General features: G+C 31.6%; 1 protein-coding gene across 1 annotated transcript; it reads left to right on the forward strand.

The window, feature by feature from the left end:
* Positions 1-6,024: 6,024 nt before the first annotated feature.
* Positions 6,025-18,462, forward strand: LOC139511255 (uncharacterized). The gene is made up of 5 exons (XM_071297897.1): positions 6,025-6,068; positions 6,362-6,522; positions 16,439-16,514; positions 17,039-17,196; positions 18,290-18,462. Exons 1-5 carry the CDS (start codon positions 6,025-6,027, stop codon positions 18,415-18,417), a joined length of 567 nt encoding a protein of 188 aa, XP_071153998.1. The 3' UTR covers positions 18,418-18,462.
* Positions 18,463-18,844: the final 382 nt, after the last annotated feature.

The following is an 18,844-nucleotide window of genomic DNA, read 5'->3' on the forward strand; positions in this document are numbered from 1 at the left end:
TGTATTTTTTTTCTTGGAGAAATCTACGTATTAATCAAAAATAAAACTGAAGGAATGATACTGTATTGATAGGGAACACGATGTTGACGTTATTGCTGAGAGCGTAGTAAGATCGCGGTTTGAACGTAACTGTAATCGTGGTAAGAACGTGCTATAATCGCAGTAGAAGCGTGGTAAGATCGTGTTGCAATCGGATAACTCGTGGTATGGTCGTAGTGAGAACATGAGGAGCGTAGAAAGAGCTTGATAATCGTAGTAAGTTCGCAGAATAGCGCGGTGAGAATGTGTTATAATCGTAGCGGGATCGTTGTATAAGCGTAAAGAGGACGTAGTAGCATCGAGAAAGCAACAAAAATTTACATTTTCATGCCGCTCATACCGCGACCTCACCACGATCTGAATTTAATTTAGATCGCGGTGAGCGTGGTGCGATCGTGGTCTAGTGGGACTGGGGCTTAATTTGTCAATATACTAGAAGTCTTTTATCAATCAACTTCTGTTGAATCCGGCTAAGAAAAGATAATCATTGTACCAAGAAATACAAAGGTTGAGCTTACCTTTATATGAATGCCTGCAAGTATTGCCTTATCAGCATATACGATTGCATTAACAATACAAGTAATGCAGAATATCGTTATAATTATTGTTCTGTGTTTTTGTTTTAGTGGGTTGCCGAAGTTCATTTCAGTTTTCTAAAGAAATTTTGTTTTAAGGGCATTCCATACGAAGGTGTTTGGAAAAACAAGCATGTTGTTTGAAATTTAAAAATAGGGCGTTTTTAAATAATACCTCGTCTTTCAATACTGACAATACTGATTCGTCAAGTTTTTGACAGAAAATAGTTGCTGTCTTAAATAAGCTGATTCATCTATGTTTACAAATTATCTCGATTGAAGGAAATACCAAAGTAAATATTTTAATTGATTTACACGTGTAACCATAAGTGATGCAACTAATCAACACGGAATCAAATAAACAATAGATAAACAATCATCAGAGGTGATATTTGGGCCATAAACAGGTGTAAAGTACAATCACAAAATTACTGAACTCCGAGGAAAATTCAAAATGGAAAGTCCCTAATCAAACGGCAAAATCAAAAACACAAACACATCAAACGAATGGACAACAACTGTCATATTCCTGACTTGGTACAGTCATCTTCTTATGTAGAAAAGCGTGGAACAAACCTGGTTTTATAGCTAGCTTAACCTCTCACTTGTATGACAGTCGTATAAAACTCAATTATATTTACAACGATGTGGAAACAAAACAAATAGACATAAGCAAAAATATCAAAAATAAGGGTACAGTAGTCAACGTTGTGTTATTATCTTAATCACTATAAAACAAACAGATATATAAACAAACATTTGCAATGACACTACAATACAATCAATGACAGGATGTATAAGTACATAGTCACGTCACATGCAAGAAAATATAAAGAGTCACACAGACAGCGCACATTATCAAAAACGAAAGACAAGAATAAAGAATTTATTATTGAACAGTAACACAGTGACGGGATATATAAGTACAGAGCCACGTCATATGTAACCAGGAAACACAAAAAGGCATAAAGAAAACGCATATAATCAAAAATGAAAGACAAGAATATAAAAATTATCATAAAACAATAACAGGGTGTATAAGTACAGAGCCCCGTCTAATGGATACTACCAAAAGAACAAACTAAACACTTCAAGTAGTATTCATAAAGACAAATACAAGAATACTATAACACATTATTAAGATGATAAACAACGACGTCAGCACCCTATATACCGCAAAACCATCATGTATTATTTGTGAAGTTGAAACGGGATATTTATCAACAAGGTCTTGGTACCTTCCAATTAACTGTTTTAGAAAAAGGACGAGACGTTCTTTGACATACCACTGGTTCATCAACGTTCTGCTACGACTCTGGCAACGTTTTTACAAAATTTGAGTAGTTGCTGTAGGCTCTTGAATACCGAATAAGTTGGTAAATGTATATCCCATATGCATGTGAAGTTGTTGTATTGCTACTAAGATAGAAGAAGTTGATAATCTTAAAATTAAAATCTTTCGTTTTTCATTGATTCTGGTATCTTGTATGTCAAATTCGAGATATAGGTAAAAATTGATGCAGAGGAAGTCGTTCTGTTATAGATATATTAAAAAAGCTACTAATGTAATATTAAAATTAGAATTAATTTTTAACATATAAAAAGCAAGCCCAGTATGAGTTTGTCTTGTCGTACCAAAAGTTATAAGTAGATACAATGAACACTTCGTCATTCTACATCATCATCAGAATTCTGACATTGTAATTTTATATTAAAAATAAAGGATTGAAAGTCACACAGTTTTTAAGGATTAAACTTGTAAAATCTGTCTGAAAATATATACGTATATATTTACAGGTTAAACGCGTTATTGATGTTCTATATCCTGTATAGATATTATGTCCCGGTAGATGTAGTGAAAATCTAAATTGAGATCTTTGATGATCTAGGTTTGGAAAACAGTTGTTATATTCCGGACGACCGTGAAATACATGGGTAATACCACCAACGGAAACCACGAAAGTAAGTTCCCAATGAATACAAGTACTTTCACAGAGGTTTACCGTACGTCCTCTTACAATTAAAAAAAACCATACCTTATAACTACATGTAGCACTAAGAGCCCCAACATAAAATCATTTAAACAATTAAACAAGTTCAAGCTCTTAAATTTGACAAGCATATTGATTGTGGTGGGGAAGCCGGAATAAACATGTTTGTAAGCCCCCTTAACTTCCAACAGTGGTGTTACAGCGGAAAATAAGAAAAACTGTAAAAAATTCATTCTAAATGGCTTTACTAAAAAGATTGGGACTATTTACATACACCCCAACTTACATAAAACAATTATAGATACAAAATATCGATATTAGAGTACTCGGGTTATTGAAAGCCAGCTCAAAGTCGAATACAACTAATAAATAAAGTTTGTTAAATACTACACTTAAGTTTCAAGCAGTACAACGTTGTATTGAGATGAAATTTGTTTCCCTATTTTGAAATATCTATTTTTTAAGCTTGACGAAGATATACAAAATATACGAATATACAAATCTCAGTCTGAATAAAGTCCGAGATTTAAAAAGAATTGTCTTATCTTCCAAAAGTAAAAAGTTATAATTCGATTTTTTTGCATTGTTTTAACCGCAAAACTATAAATGTATCTTTATCAATTGATTTTTCGTGTGAAATATTAAGCAGTTTTTAAAGATTCAATGAAAATTCATTCACTGAAACTATATCTTTTTTTTTGTGATTGTTTACATAATGATATCAAATAGGAAGCATAAGTTTAAAAACAAATCATCAAAATTAAGTACACCTTGCGTAGGGTCGGACAATGTTGCAGAGTGATACATATCAATAATTTCGGAAGAACAAAAACAAAAAAAGGGGGGATGGTCTTCTAGCGATAGGATCATATGTTTTTGAAAAGAACGATTAATGAAGGGTATCCAATTAAATTTAATGACATCCTGATGTAATATATGATATTATCTACTTTGCTCAAATATTTTTGAATTAAATGACAAAACCAGTCAATTTTTTTACATCCTGAAGTAAAGTGTAATATATATATATATATATATTTAATTTAAAAGTGATTCGAGAAAATACTAATAAATCTTCTACGCCGTGTTTTGCGTTCTGCACTTATGAATATTTTCGATTTACCTGATAACATAACGGTCTATTTTTTCATATCATGAAGTAAAAAGTAAAATAAGTTTTTTATACTTTAAAAGTTGACTAGAGAAAAAATCCATGGATCTTCTACGCTGTGTTTTGCATTCTGCTCTTCTGAATTTATTAATCAGCAGTAAGTATTTATCAGCTTTTACACCGAACGTCTACCACTTACCCTGAAGAAGTAATTTATAACATAAACACAATATAATTTTGGTCTCTTGTGGACCGTTGTCTCATTGGCAATCATATCACATCTTCTTTTTTATAGGAATATATATATGCAATAGTTTAAATACATTGCAAACTATTATGTTTGTTTTGCATTTTTGTTAGTCTCCTAACGGTCTTGTTTAAATCATGCATTGTTTTTATTATATTTTATAAGCTGTGTGGTATGTTATTCCACTTATAATTGTAATAAATACGCCATTTAATGAACATATTTTATAAGGTTTCTCTTACGGAAGTTATATATATCTTACTTCTTATTTGCTTAATATAAAACGGCAGAATTTCCATACATTTTCAGAACGAGAAGAAATTCTTCAAGAACTAATGTTTCTATCTATGAAGACATTTTCTCACCAAAGTTTTTTAAAGTAATTATCGAGGGGGTCTTTCAGCTAATTGGTCATATGTTATTGAAAGGTATGATCAATGTAGATTAGTTAATTAACTTTTATGACATCCTGGTGTATACCTGAAATTATGTACTATTCTCAAATATTTTCGAGTCACTTACCAAACACATTCTATTTATTCATTTCCTGTTGAATGATATATAAGTTTGCTTAATTTAAAGTTGATTAGAAAACAAATTCATGGATCTGTTTTGCCGTGTTTTGCATTCTGTTTTTCTGAATTTAGTATTCAACAGTAAGTTTTGATCAGATGTTACCCCGAACGTTTGTCAATTACCTTAATAACTAATAACTTACATGTGAGAATGTCAAATTAACAACAACCCAACTAAAGATCAGAATATATATATTGAATTGTGAATAAACTAAAATAATATTTTTTGCGTACTTCAATAGCTGCCAATCTGACATAGATAAAGATTTGATATTTTTCAGTTTTGGGAGTTTATGGTGAATACTGCTACTACGTCTATTCCTACACATATTTTTATACATAATATGAATGTGATAGTACAGGAAATTAGTAAGTAACATTTCATCGTCTAAATGACTATTTAAACTTTTCATATACCGGTTAGATGTTTTATTCTACAGGAATTTACTGAAATGTCCATGTCAATATTTATCAAAGGTACCAGGCTTATCTTTTGTTACGCCAGACGCGCATTTCGTCTACACAAGAGTCATCAATAATAGCATTTATCCGTGACAAGATGCAAAATTGTCGACAAGGCATTCCCATGAAAGCCTGCTGTGCCCCTCTTCTTGTCGCCTTTATCCTTTATTCTTATGAGGCATACAGAAAATTCTTGTGAAAAAGAAAGGTATCATAAAACGTTACCTTCTGCTATGTAGATGATGTTCTCTCACTAAATAATTTAAAATCTAATGACGATGTTGAACGCATTTATCTAATCTAACAAGAAAGGATAAAGGATACATCAGATACTGTTAAGTCCGTCTCATATCTTAATTTACATCTAGGAATTTACTATGAGGGTCGGTTGAAAACTTTACGACAAAAGAGGAGATTCCATCTTTCCAATTGTGAATTTTCCATTTTTATGTAGCAACATTTTAGCACCGCCTTCATACGGAGTATATATATTTTCAATTGATATGATATTTCCGGGCTGGTATTTCTTATCATGATTTCCTTGATAGCGGGTCATAAGGAAGCTTTAAACCAAGAATTCTAAATGGCGAAGTTGAAATCATACAGTTCTAAAGTTGCTCATAATGTCTGAAATGGTAGCATTAATATTTGTCTAGGTTGTACGATTGTTCGACAAGCATAATGGCGGTTTCTGAATTGTGTGGTCAATACACAATAAATATGTGAATCTTTTTTCTGTACTTGTTTTTTTATTGATTTAAACAAAATCTGAAATCCATGCAATTTTAAAAAGTGATTCCAATAAAGATTTACACTGTCTTTTGCATTTCTTGTCTACGAGTAAGTTGTTTTGTTCCTGCGTTTTGCTGATTTTAAGAAATCATACATTTTATCAAATTACATGTATATTTCCTGACTTTATTATAATTAAATTCATAAGAAATAAATATAACGTTCTTTGGAATAGACTAATAAGTCGGCCATTAAAAAGGCTACATAGTATATAGCTGTTAAAAAGTAACAAATGGATTTAGAGAAAACACATACGGATTACAAACCAAAACCGAGGTAAACACATCAACTATAGGAGGATAACAACGAAACAACAGAACACTGAAGTGCAACAAAAACAAATAACAAATAACATACATAAAAACAAACCATTAGATAACAACTGTCGTATTCCTGACTTGGTACAGGACATTTTAAGAAAAAAATTGTGGGTTGAACCTGGTTGTGGCTAGCAAAACCTCTTGCATAAACAATTCTTCATATGGATCAGTATAAGTTGTTTATATATCTTATTCCCGTATTGTTCTTCTATAGACATATTCATTGATACTTTATATTTATCTTTTCAGTGGTTCCATAGCCGGAGCGGTAGTAGGGACTATAATTTTTATAGTCATCATTGTTGTTATCATTGCTGTGTGTGAAAACCATAACAGAACAAAGGTGACAACTATTCATACCCCACACTCTGTCGGAACTGCTGTTATCGCACAACAACAGCAACAACAAGGTAATCTCAATGACAGCGAAAATATAACTTGATTTCAATTAATATGAAAGAACAATCGGGTTTACTGCTGGTTTCGATACATATTCTTGTTTACAAAAAAAAATGAAATCACTTAATATTGTTAAGACTAGTAATTACAGAGTTCTAGTATGTGATCAAAGGCAAAAACCAAAACAAAGATGCAACAATTTGTTTACGAAATATAATATGAAAATAAGCAGATGTGGTATAATTGACAATGAGACATTCTCTCCAAGAAAAATAATAATATCGAAGTTAACAGATATATATCTCTATACAACAATGAGTAAAAAACAAAATGACAACAGTAAAACATTCCGAATTTGAAAACTTACGATCTGATTTAGATAAGATTGGAAGTTTGTTCATAATTCCACATTTCGTTTTATCAATTCTTATCGTCGTGTTCTGCGTTTCACTTGAATTTTATAATAAAATGTTTTTGTTTGTTCTGTATCAAGAACAATTAAAAAAAAGCCATGTGCTAAAATTTTCAATACAGTTTACAAGGTAAAATATCACATTGAGACATTATAAAAAGAGAACTTGGTTGTTTGCCGTTCGCTTCACGTCCAGAGGCAATAATTACATTTTATTATACTTCAGTTATCATTTTCTATATAAAATAAGTAAACAATATTTTCATTGTTTTGCAAATTACAAGCTTTGAACTATTGGACCGGTCAAAAATTTCCAACTATAACATCTTGGAGAAACTATCTGACCGCAAGCGTCATAAAATTTCGCGAAATTTTAAATACAGCTAAGCGATTGGAGGATTTTAAAAATAACGCGGGAGTAACGACGTCGTGTTTTACCTATTGTATCTAGTATAGGGTTGACGCCGGTGCAAGACGTAGCCTTAGCATTTGAACATTTGTTTGAAGTAAACGTTATGGTTTGGTTTCTTCTTTTTAATATTACGATAGTTGATTTATCCCCGCCATTTATGTCTGTTGTCTTTGTGGATATAATAAAACACTTACTGACTGGATATTCGTGGAATAGTAAGTTTATTGTCCCGAGGATAAATCTATTGCACTCGGCTACGCCTCAGGACAATAGTTGCTCCTCGGGACAATAAACTTACTATTCCACTCACACCCAGTCAATAAGTATACACTATGGCATTTAGTCTCTGGTTGAGCGTTATGACATTGGCCATTATACCACATCTTTTATTCTCATACTTACAAATCTTAACTGACAAGTTTAATATAAACGTAGGCTATTTAAACATTAGCCCCTTTTCAGCGTTTTAAGCATTTTCTTAATGAGAAAATTTTGTAAAAGAAGTTGTAATGGCAATGTTGTTCAGGTGTCTTTAACCACCTTAGTACTCACTCAAATAATGATTCTTTATGAATGAAACTCCAATGGGAAAACCAACATTCAATATATTATCATTAAGACAGCAAGCTTTTCAAGGAAGTTACATGGATCAACAGGAAACACAGTACAACTCTATATCGTTTACCAAATTAAGTATTATATGATAACTTTGGCGATTTATCAAATCAACCCCTTTCCTGTTTTCAAAAAATCCCCTGAATGAGAACTTTTTTTGAGGTTCCTTATCCAACTACAATTCATGCGAAGAACTATTAAGTATAGATAAAACTACAATGTACAAATTAATTTTCAATATAATTATATTACTATGACTAATGTGTTTACCCATGATATGTTTTAATATTTGTGTCATTTCAGCCCAACTACCGATAATGTATGGTCAGTATCCACAACCAGGTGGTAGTATGTATACTCACCCACCAGCTTATCAGCCGCCTCAAGGAAACTATCCTCCGCCGCAAGAAAACTTTCCACCAAAATACTAACAGTTATCAATAACAAGTCTAACAAGCAGACTTCCAATCAAAAGAACTGTTTTAAATTCATAAACTACTAATTCTATATAAAGTGTAAATAAACCTATTTTCCTGTAATCAAAAACCTTCGGTTTTAATGAACTTAAAACAAAAATCAAAATTTGCTGCTTATCTTGCTGATGTTTGATACACCTATAGTGAGTTTGATATATTTTGCGTCTACAATAAAATAAATAAAATTTTAATACACATTTGGGCAAATATAGAGTTCGAAGAGTCGAACATATTTCAGATTATGAGGTACCATCGGTTTAGTACAATTACACATCGTAAAATAAGTATATCAAAAGTAAAAAAGACAAAAGCACTGAAAATATTGATTATTCTAGTACTAATTTTTCTGAATTGAGATCAAATTGTATTTAATTTTATATATGTTTTATTTGATTCTTTTGCTCGAGGCCATTTTGTATTTCGTTAATCATTTGAACTCGTGGTTCATCTTAACTAACGAATATTGGCACCCAGCGATTAACAACAAATTCTCCGTATATCGTAAAAGTAATAGGCTGTTTGAAATAGATTGTCTTAAGCTTATCAGAAATATGGTATAGAATTGAGAAGGGATATGGGGAATGTGTCAAAAAGAAAACAACTCAACCAAAGAGCAGAAAACAGCAGAAGGTCACCAACGAGTCTTCACCACAGCGAGAAAATCCCGCACCAAGAGGCGTGCTTCAGCTGGCCCTAAACAACAATGTGTACTAGTTCAGGGATAACGGACATCATACTTAACTCCGAAATATATAAATGAACTAAAATTGAAAATCATACAAGACTAACAAAGGCCAAAGCTTCCTGACTTGAGACTCGATCAAAAATGGATCTTCAATTAAACACCTTATCATTGTATCGGTCTGCAATATTCAAATATTTATTTACATTAGAAGTTCGAATGAAAATGTCAAGATTTCTGTCATACATATCATTAAATATTTAGTTGAAAATGTCAATATCTTATTTCATATATTCAGTATCAATTATATATGTTGTGTGCAAGGTCGTTTTCACAACTGTATATTGATGAAAAACCAACAAACCTACCATAAACATTTAAAAAAAACGCTATTCACGTCATGATTATTTAATGAGATATGTTATATTGTGAGCGATATTTGCCTCACTAAATCCATAAAATGGTTGATGTATACAGATTGATATTTATGTAAGTCGTAGATACACAATTTTGTGATTTGATGCATTTGGTTTTGAACAAGCTTCCAAAGGTATTTCAAATGGAATAGCACATTCAAAATATTACATTGATGTTGTTTATCGAGCCCGGAAATTTAATTACGATCTGTGAAAACCTAGATAAATTAGATCTTTGCAAATCATTTTTATTGGTATAGAAATTGATTTAGTGACCAGTAATTCAAAACTGTAAAAGTTATTATTGCTATACACATATGTACTTTTAAGAGTACTGCAATCTCTCAATACCTATATTTTGGCATTACATTGCTTTTCTGTGACTGTTAATGTGAAACTGCCTATTCTAGAGGGGGCGTGAATCAGATGTGGATACTTAAAAATTAAAAAGATCTTTTAGAGTACATACAATCTAACTCTCTTTCATCTTGTAACAGTATTAAAACATTTGACTTTTCGACTCTATACACTAGTATTCCACATTCCCAACTAAAAGACAAATTGAAAGAGTTGGTATTGCTTTGCTTCGTAAAAAAGAATGGCCAACGTAGATACAAGTATCTTGTCTTAGGGAGGGATAAATCCTACTTTGTAAAGGATCACTCTGATTCAAACAAAAATTTTCTGAAACTGATATTATCAAGATGCTTGATTTCTTGATTGACAACATATTTGTTACGTTCGGAGGACGTGTTTTTCAACAGACTGTCGGCATTCCAATGGGAACAAACTGTGCCCCTCTACTTGCCGACTTGTTTTTTTATTATTATGAGGCTGACTTCATGCAGGAACTTCTTAGGAAGAAAGATAAGAAGTTAGCACTATCCTTTAACTCTACTTTTCGCTATATAGATGATATTTTTTCACTAAATAATTCAAAATTTGGTGACTATGTGGAACGCATCTATCCAATCGAGCTAGAGATAAAGGATACTACAGATACAGTTAAGTCGGCCTCATATCTTGAATTACATCTAGAAATTGACAATGAGGGTCGGTTGAAAACAAAACTTTACGACAAAAGAGATGATTTCAGCTTTCCAATTGTGAACTTTCCATTTCTAAGTAGCAACATTCCAGCAGCACCTGCATACGGGGTATATATCTCCCAATTGATACGATATTCCCGTGCCTGCATTTCCTATCATGATTTTCTTGATAAAGGGTTGCTGCTCACAAGGAAGCTATTAAACCAAGAGTTCCAAATGGTGAAGTTGAAATCATCCCTTCGTAAATTTTACGGACGCCATCACGAGTTGGTTGACCGTTATGGAATAACCGTATCACAAATGATATCGGATATGTTCCTTACGTCGTAACTACAATTCCCTTCCCTTTCCTGAATGTGACTACCGAATTAGACTATTTACCGGATTTGTTATCACATAAGCAACACGACGGGTGCCGCATGTGGAGCAGGATCTGCTTACCCTTCCGGAGCACCTTAGATCATCCCTAGTTTTTTGGTGGGGTTCGTGTTGTTTATTCTTTAGTTTTCTATGTTGTGTCGTGTGTGCTGTTGTTTGTTTGTCTTTTTCATTTTTAGCCATGGCGTTGTCAGTTTGTTTTAGAATTATGAGTTTGACTGTCCCTTTGGTATCTTTCGTCCCTCTTTCTTAATGACGTCTTTACACTAAAAAACCAAAACAAAATGACATAGAAACACTCCATAGACCAAGTACTATATAAAAAAAACCTGACAAGAATACAAAATTGACCATAGCACAGAAAATCAATGCAATGCCAAAACATAAGGTATTGACAGATTTCAGTAATATTAAAAGTACATATGTGTATAGCAATAATAACTCAGAATACTGGTCACGTCTTTTAAGAAGTCCATGATTTCTAGAAAGTGGACAGGGTTTGATTGTTAGGCCCAAACTAAGGGAATATGTTTACTGTATCTTATCAAATTTTATTGGTTGCAAACCAAGAAATATATTCTAAAAATATTTGACAGTAAAATTTGGAATAGGTTAAGCTAGATATTTAATATTTTTAGATAGTTTTTTCGTGTATCGTAAATTTTACCATAATATTTTTGTTGAAACACAGGCAACCTCACTCGACCTTGCCTCTTGAGGTTAATATCGTGGCTTTCCAACAATAGCTACGATACACGGAAAAACTATCAAAAACTATGAAATATCTATAACTTATTACATAGGAAAATACACACCTGTCATTTGAGACAGGAAAAGCCTTTTAACCGGAAGTAGCTCATAATCTCCTTTATTATAGTCAAAATACATAGTTACCAAATATTTTTGAAATAATTTTCATATGAGACCGAAAGTGGTATTTACTAAACAGAAAGTAGTAAATTGTCTTTCTATTGTCAGACAAAAGATGATAGGAAACATGCACCTTTTGAAGAGCAGCAAGATGTTTTTCTCTCAATCTTAAACTTCCAGTTCCCTTATTGATTTTAGGGATTCCAATTTTTTTTTATCGGACTGACACAAGTCTTAGTTATAAAAAGAAATTTAGAAAAGTAGAATAATAATACAAATGTGTGCCATCTTCAATCGACAATATGTATAAATATATAACGTCTCAGTACCCAATTTGCACCGAGTACCCAAATTGCACCTACTGAACAAAAATAGCTGCGGAAATCTTACAAGTTTTGTTTGAGACTAAACAATCTGTACTTGTATGATTTGACATTAAACACGTATTTCAGCATAAGTAAATATATCTAAATGTGAACAAAACGTTCACAGTATATCTCAACAGATAAAGTATTTACTGTTAAGTCAAATCTACGGAAACATCGCCATGCGACATTCACAAAAGGTCATATTTCAAAAATGAGCAAATAGAATATGTTACAGGCATTCATTTCTAAAAAAAAAATATAGTAAGCATGGACTAATGTCAAATTGTTCTAAATATTTGAAAAAATAAGACAAAACATCTGTTATACGAATTTTAAGAATATGAATGTATGCATGGATGCAATTTGGGCACTCCCTATTACAGAATCATGGATCGTTTGGAGATCAATTCAGACCCGTATTTCTATTACTCATTCTAATGCAATTTGTATGTAACAATTTTTTTTATTGGCTAAAAGTTGCCGTCAAATCCACAGTTGACCAGGCGTAACTAAGGAGGGATAACCATTTTGAAATGATTGAATTAACAAATGATCGATTACTACTATATAATCAAAAATAAAACAACACCTTCCTCAAATTCGCCGTTTTAATGTAATTTTATCCCAATTTGAAGCGTACAGGTAACGTAAAAACCTTCAGTTTGTAAGTTTTCAATTGTATGACGTCACGTTTACCCATGACGATTTTTAGCCAAAATTGTTCATGAAGTTTCGAGGATTGTTTTATTTGTCAAATTTAGACATTTTCCAAGTTTTATCGTATTATTTTTTTTTGTAATGCATTTGAATCGGAATAACAGTACTGTAGTTGAAGAGTTGCCACCGTCAATTTTGATTTGACGGTCGCAGATCTCCGTTTTACTGTCTCCGCTACGCGTCGCCAGTAGAACTGCATTTGCGACCGTCAAATCTACAATTGTCGGTGGCAACTCTTCAACTACTGTATTGTTATTCCTTAAAAATGAATTCAAAATTAAATCGGTGTAACTATATAGTAAGTAAGGATACATCTACGAATTAAATCCAAAATAGAAACTTTTGTCTGGAGCATAAAAAAAGTAGGTGAAAAAAAATGTCAAAATAGGTGCAATTTGGGTACCCTCATTTTATATATTTTGCATTAATATTTTGAAATTTATCAGGGATATATTAAGCAATATATGCAAATTTAACGGTATGAATGCACTTAAACATATTATGTTTCTACTTGTATTCTCTCTATACGGTAATGTATTTAAAAACTACAGTTCTATAAACCTTTTGTGATATCTGATTTTATCTACATTCAATTATTTCTAATTTATCTGATAAAAACTACACATTGTTTATATCCAGTAGTTAAATGCAATTTAAATTTGGTTTAAAGTGATCAGGATAAATAATCATGGATCTTCTACGACGTATTGTGTACACCGCTTTTCTGAATTTAATATTCAGTGGTAAGTGTTGATCATCTGTTACTCTCTATATTCTATTCATTATCTTGTTTTTGCAATTCATAACAAACCCAAGAAATGTACATAGATAAAAAAAGTTTATGTATAATGCAATTCCATATTTTATATGTGAGCTGTCCTTTTTCATCGGTCGTATTTATATAATTTACTGTTAATCTTTATGGTTACTCGAGACCTAAAATTGAAAATCATCAAGAATTTACCACATATTTATGTAAGCCATTATTTCAGACTTCTTTAAGAGTAGCATATATATCTTAACTTCATAAATTTTAGTAGAATTGAAATTCTTGAATTATCTTATTTGAATTAAGTATAGTAAATCTTGCTGTGAAGAATATTTAACAAATAAAATCCGACCTTTCCAATATATTTTAGAAAGGGGAAATTCATAACAACTAATAAAACCAAATTTTCTTAATTAACGGAACGAGTTATAATATTTCAGACTTGAAACAGTAATTTTCCCAACCAAATATCGGGTTAAATTTATTTTTTTAGCTACCTGAACCTCCTACTTTAATGACTGTTGAAAATAATAATAAAATAGTATTATTAAGAATTGATTGATTGTTATTCAACTTTATACACTACCAAGAATTTACTCACGTTTTTTTGGTACATTTCTACCCTCGTATATATCAGTACTGTTCGGCAAGACAGAAAACTTGTAATGTTATACTTTCTGTTTATTCAGTACTGTTTTGACAGTACTGTTTCAGTACTGATTTTGACAGTACTGTTTCAGTACTGATTTTGACAGTACTGTTTCAGTACTGATTTTGACAGTACTGTTTCAGTGCTGATTTCGTCAGTACTGATTCAGTTCTGATTTCGTCAGTACTGTTGCAGTACTGATTTCGTCAGTAATGTTTAAGTACTGATTTTGCCGGTAATGTTTCAGTACTGATTGTGTACTGTAAGTATACCGATGTTACATGTTAAAAGAGTAGTTCAGTGCATTATTGGTCTAGTTCTGTACAAAATAGGTTAATTACATTGTATTTATATCTGAGTATCATGTCCTCTTCCTGCACTCAACTTGCCACTGGATCACATAACATCCATCCAACCATCCATCTTCTCAAAATTAATATACCGAGTTCCAATGTTCAATTCTTGTTCAATATGTTCTGATTTGATTAAAGCAAGATACAAACACATGTAATATGGTATTGTCAAATAGAAATATTAATAAGATCTTTCTAAAAACATAAACCTTATAAAATAACCACACAAGATGCATTTCTGACAAAAAATATGACATTAAGCCAGAATATTAAAAAAAAACTAAAGTAGCTATCGAAGTGCTGAAACTAAAGCAAAACCAAATCAGGACAACAAAAATCAGAAAAATAAAAAAAAACATAACGAAAACAAAATGTCACGATATAGAAAATGAATGGAAATGGGGTAAGTGTCCAAAAAGAACAATTAATTCACCCCAAATATACAAAACAACCTAAGACCTTTTAAATAGGCATCAATGTATGCATTCAAATGTAAACATTGTATCTAATTTAAAGGTAAATAAACTAAATTTTACCTGAAATAAAAACAAATATAAACCTTAAAAAGGTGCACATTTACGTAATTAAAGAGAGGACATCTTCCGTTATGAACACAGTGATCTATTGATAAATGCACTCAAAAGAGCAGGTACATGTTTATATGTTGAACAGTAATGAAAAATTCCCTACAGATACAGTACTGATATAATTAGTGTTATAATGAAACAGTACTGACGAAATCAGTACTGAAACAGTACTGTCAAAATCAGTACTGAAACAGTACTGTCAAAATCAGTACTGAAACAGTACTGTCAAAATCAGTACTGAAACAGTACTGTCAAAGTCAGTACCGAAACAGAACTGTCAAAAACAGTACTTAATAAACAAAAAGTATAACATTACAAGTTTTCTGTCTTGCCGAACAGTACTGATTTATACGAGGGTAGAAATGTACCAAAAAAAACGTGAGTAAATTCTTGGTAGTGTAGAAGATGTAGTTTAATTGGCAAAAGGACAAGTATCCACTAACTATGCTGTTTGTTTAACATCCAGTGGTAAATAATACATGCGTATTGCGTACATAAAATATGCGTGTTCTGTTTGTCGACCGTTTTGAAGGAGGGTAATTTTGGACTACCATTTGTAAACGAAAGCACATACTTATCTGATATGAAACCTTATATTCCATGCCTTTTGTGTAACAAAATGAAATCGGAAGCCATATAAACAAGCCTACAATTCTGACTGTTCTGCCTATATTTATATTTCCAGAAACGGTGGCTTCATTGTTTTACGAATGATGATAATGGCATGATAATATCAAATGGTTTTGTGGTTTGAGAAAGAAATACCATAACAAATGAGCACATACAGAAGACGGACACTCAGTGAAAGCATTTTTGCATAATTGCCTATTTTTGCAATCTTGACCGTTTGATATTAAAATATCCAAGACCCATTTCATGGACAAATAAATGTCCATAAACATACCTGTTAAATAATGATTAAAGAATTTCGTAACAAAAACTCAGTCCACCTTGTATCACTTGGTTTTATAATCACTATCGTAAATATAAATGGCGTTAATAAACAATTTAACATAGTATAAGATTCATATAAGATGTCTACCATATGCCTAGCTTTTAATTTAAATACGACTCACTTACGAGATTCAGGTATCAGATATGTGTCGAATGTAAAACAATTGTGTTCTTTTTTTTTGGTTATGCATGTTAATGTAAAATACATATTATTTTTCAGTTGTGAAGGTTTATGGTGAATACTGTTACTACAGTTATTACTATTCTGATTCTGAATGTGATTACACAACAAGCGGGTGTGTTTAATTTTCTTTTTTCTTTTTTTATTGTACCATAAAATACTAAATTTCGTTTTAATTTATGAATAAACTTGTTGGCTGTTTTGTACACAAGTAAACAGGAGTGGATATAAAACAAAGACTCCTGTATTGTCTGATCAGTATTCTTAGAAGATGCCAACTTCGTATTCTGTTCTCGTTTAAATATTTTTTTTATATTTTTTTTTTATGGTGAAACCAAAGTAGTTTAAGTACATATTCTGATAGTCACACTATTTGTGGAAAATATTTCATACAGAGACTGTCGTTGTGATCCTTCGCTGATTTCTAGACTTGTTGGCGACGGCTTAACGTCATCAGACAGAAGGCCAATGTATACTTTAGACGATAATAAAATTATGTTAATTAGAAATGATAACCTTTTTGTATTTTGTACAAGACTGACACATAACAGTGCATCTGGATAAGTATGTTTTGTTTATATATATGATCCGTATACTATATATAGAATATTTATTAATACTTAATACTAACTATTTTAGTGGTTCCATAGCCGGTGCGATAGTAGGAACTATCATTTTCATAGTTGTCATAGTTGTTATAATTATAATTTGTAAACAGAAGAAAACTAGGACGAGACGTATTCATACCACTCCACACACTGGTGGAACTACTGTTATCACACAACAACAACAACAAGGTAAACTTAATTACAGAAGTTAAAACATGATTTTTAATATTATAAAAAGAATGGTTGATTTCGAATATAAATGCATATACTTGTGCAAAAAAGTGGAGAGAGATGTGCACAGATTTGCATGTCTGATAAGTATGAAAACATAGGTTGTTAACAGTCGTATACAAAAAACTACACTGTGAAATCAAAGCCAAAAAAACATAATGTATAATGATTTGTTTAGGAGCTATAGGATTGACAGATTTTGTATGTTTGTCATTCGACATATCTTTTAACTTTTTCTCATCACGAGTATTATTCATTTGTTTGTGCCTCGGCAAATACATTTCTATCACAATTTTTGAAAGGCGTGTTACTTGGTGTTAGGTTTTATGTTTAGTGTTTTGTGCATCTTTATTGAATTTTAAAATCAATATTTTGTTTGGCCATTGCTATTGAGAACAGTAGCAGAACAGTTACAAATAATTTCAAGTGCTAAAATTAAATTTTTGGTTTACAATGACAAATGTTACATCGACATCTTGCATTATAAAAGGTGAAAATGTTTGCAGGACGTCCAATATACGTTTTCGGCCAAAAACCATACATACTTTTAAAACTATTTTGTGATTGCAAATTAAAATCTTCCTTTGTATGGATGAAAGCATTTTCTTATGTCACAGAAGGTGTATTAAAACCTGATTTTATAGCTTGCTAAACCTCTCACTTGCATGCAAGTTGCATACAATTCCTTTGTGTTGACAACGAGGTGTGAACAAAACAAATAGACACAAAAGGTAAAATGTCAAAAAGGGGTCCAGCAGTCAACATCGTGTTATAACCTTAATCCCTATAAAAACTAACAAATATGTAACAAGAAACAATAAAAAGGCATATTGACAAAGCACATTAGCAATTTGAAAAATGAAAGAATATATATTAACCGTAGCACAATTTACAAAATGACGGAATTTTTAAGTTCAGAGACACGTTAAATTAAACAACTGTAAAAAAAAATAAAAAAAAATATAATAAACAATAAGATGGCAGGCATTCAGGAACCGCTACAACTTATGAGTAGTACGATGGATATGTTTTAAGATTTTTGTCATTCCAGCTCAACCACCAATGATGTATGGTCAGTATTCGCAACCAGGAGGCCCGATGTATAATCAACCACCAGCGTATCCGCCACCTCAACCAAACTATCTACCACCACATGGAAATTATCCTCCAAGATATTAACAGTGTTATGAATAAAATAAAACTTATGTTTGATACAACTGGTAATTGAATAACTGGTGGTATTTGCATGTTATGTTTTGTTGTTTCTATTATATTACCTGAAGGAACGATTAATTCGTCCAGTATTAAAACCAAATTGATAAGAAACCGAAATCCTCTCGTTTTTTATATCTTGCATGAACTCATGATTTACTATCTTGATATTAAACAATTAATGTTTAACATTTTCTCAAGAAAACACTGTCACTTGCAACAACACTAGAAATATACTTTGACATACATAGCTTTTGAATTGTAGTCAAAATTACAATATAGAAAATTCTACTTCGTGCGCATGCCTTTCGTCGTATTAGTTGATATAATTATCCCTTAGACTTATGTATTATTATGTAGTGAAATGCGAAAATGTACACTTTTGCTTCAAATA

This window comes from Mytilus edulis, chromosome 1 (genome assembly GCF_963676685.1).
Source record: "Mytilus edulis chromosome 1, xbMytEdul2.2, whole genome shotgun sequence".
Lineage (NCBI taxonomy): Eukaryota > Metazoa > Mollusca > Bivalvia > Mytilida > Mytilidae > Mytilus > Mytilus edulis.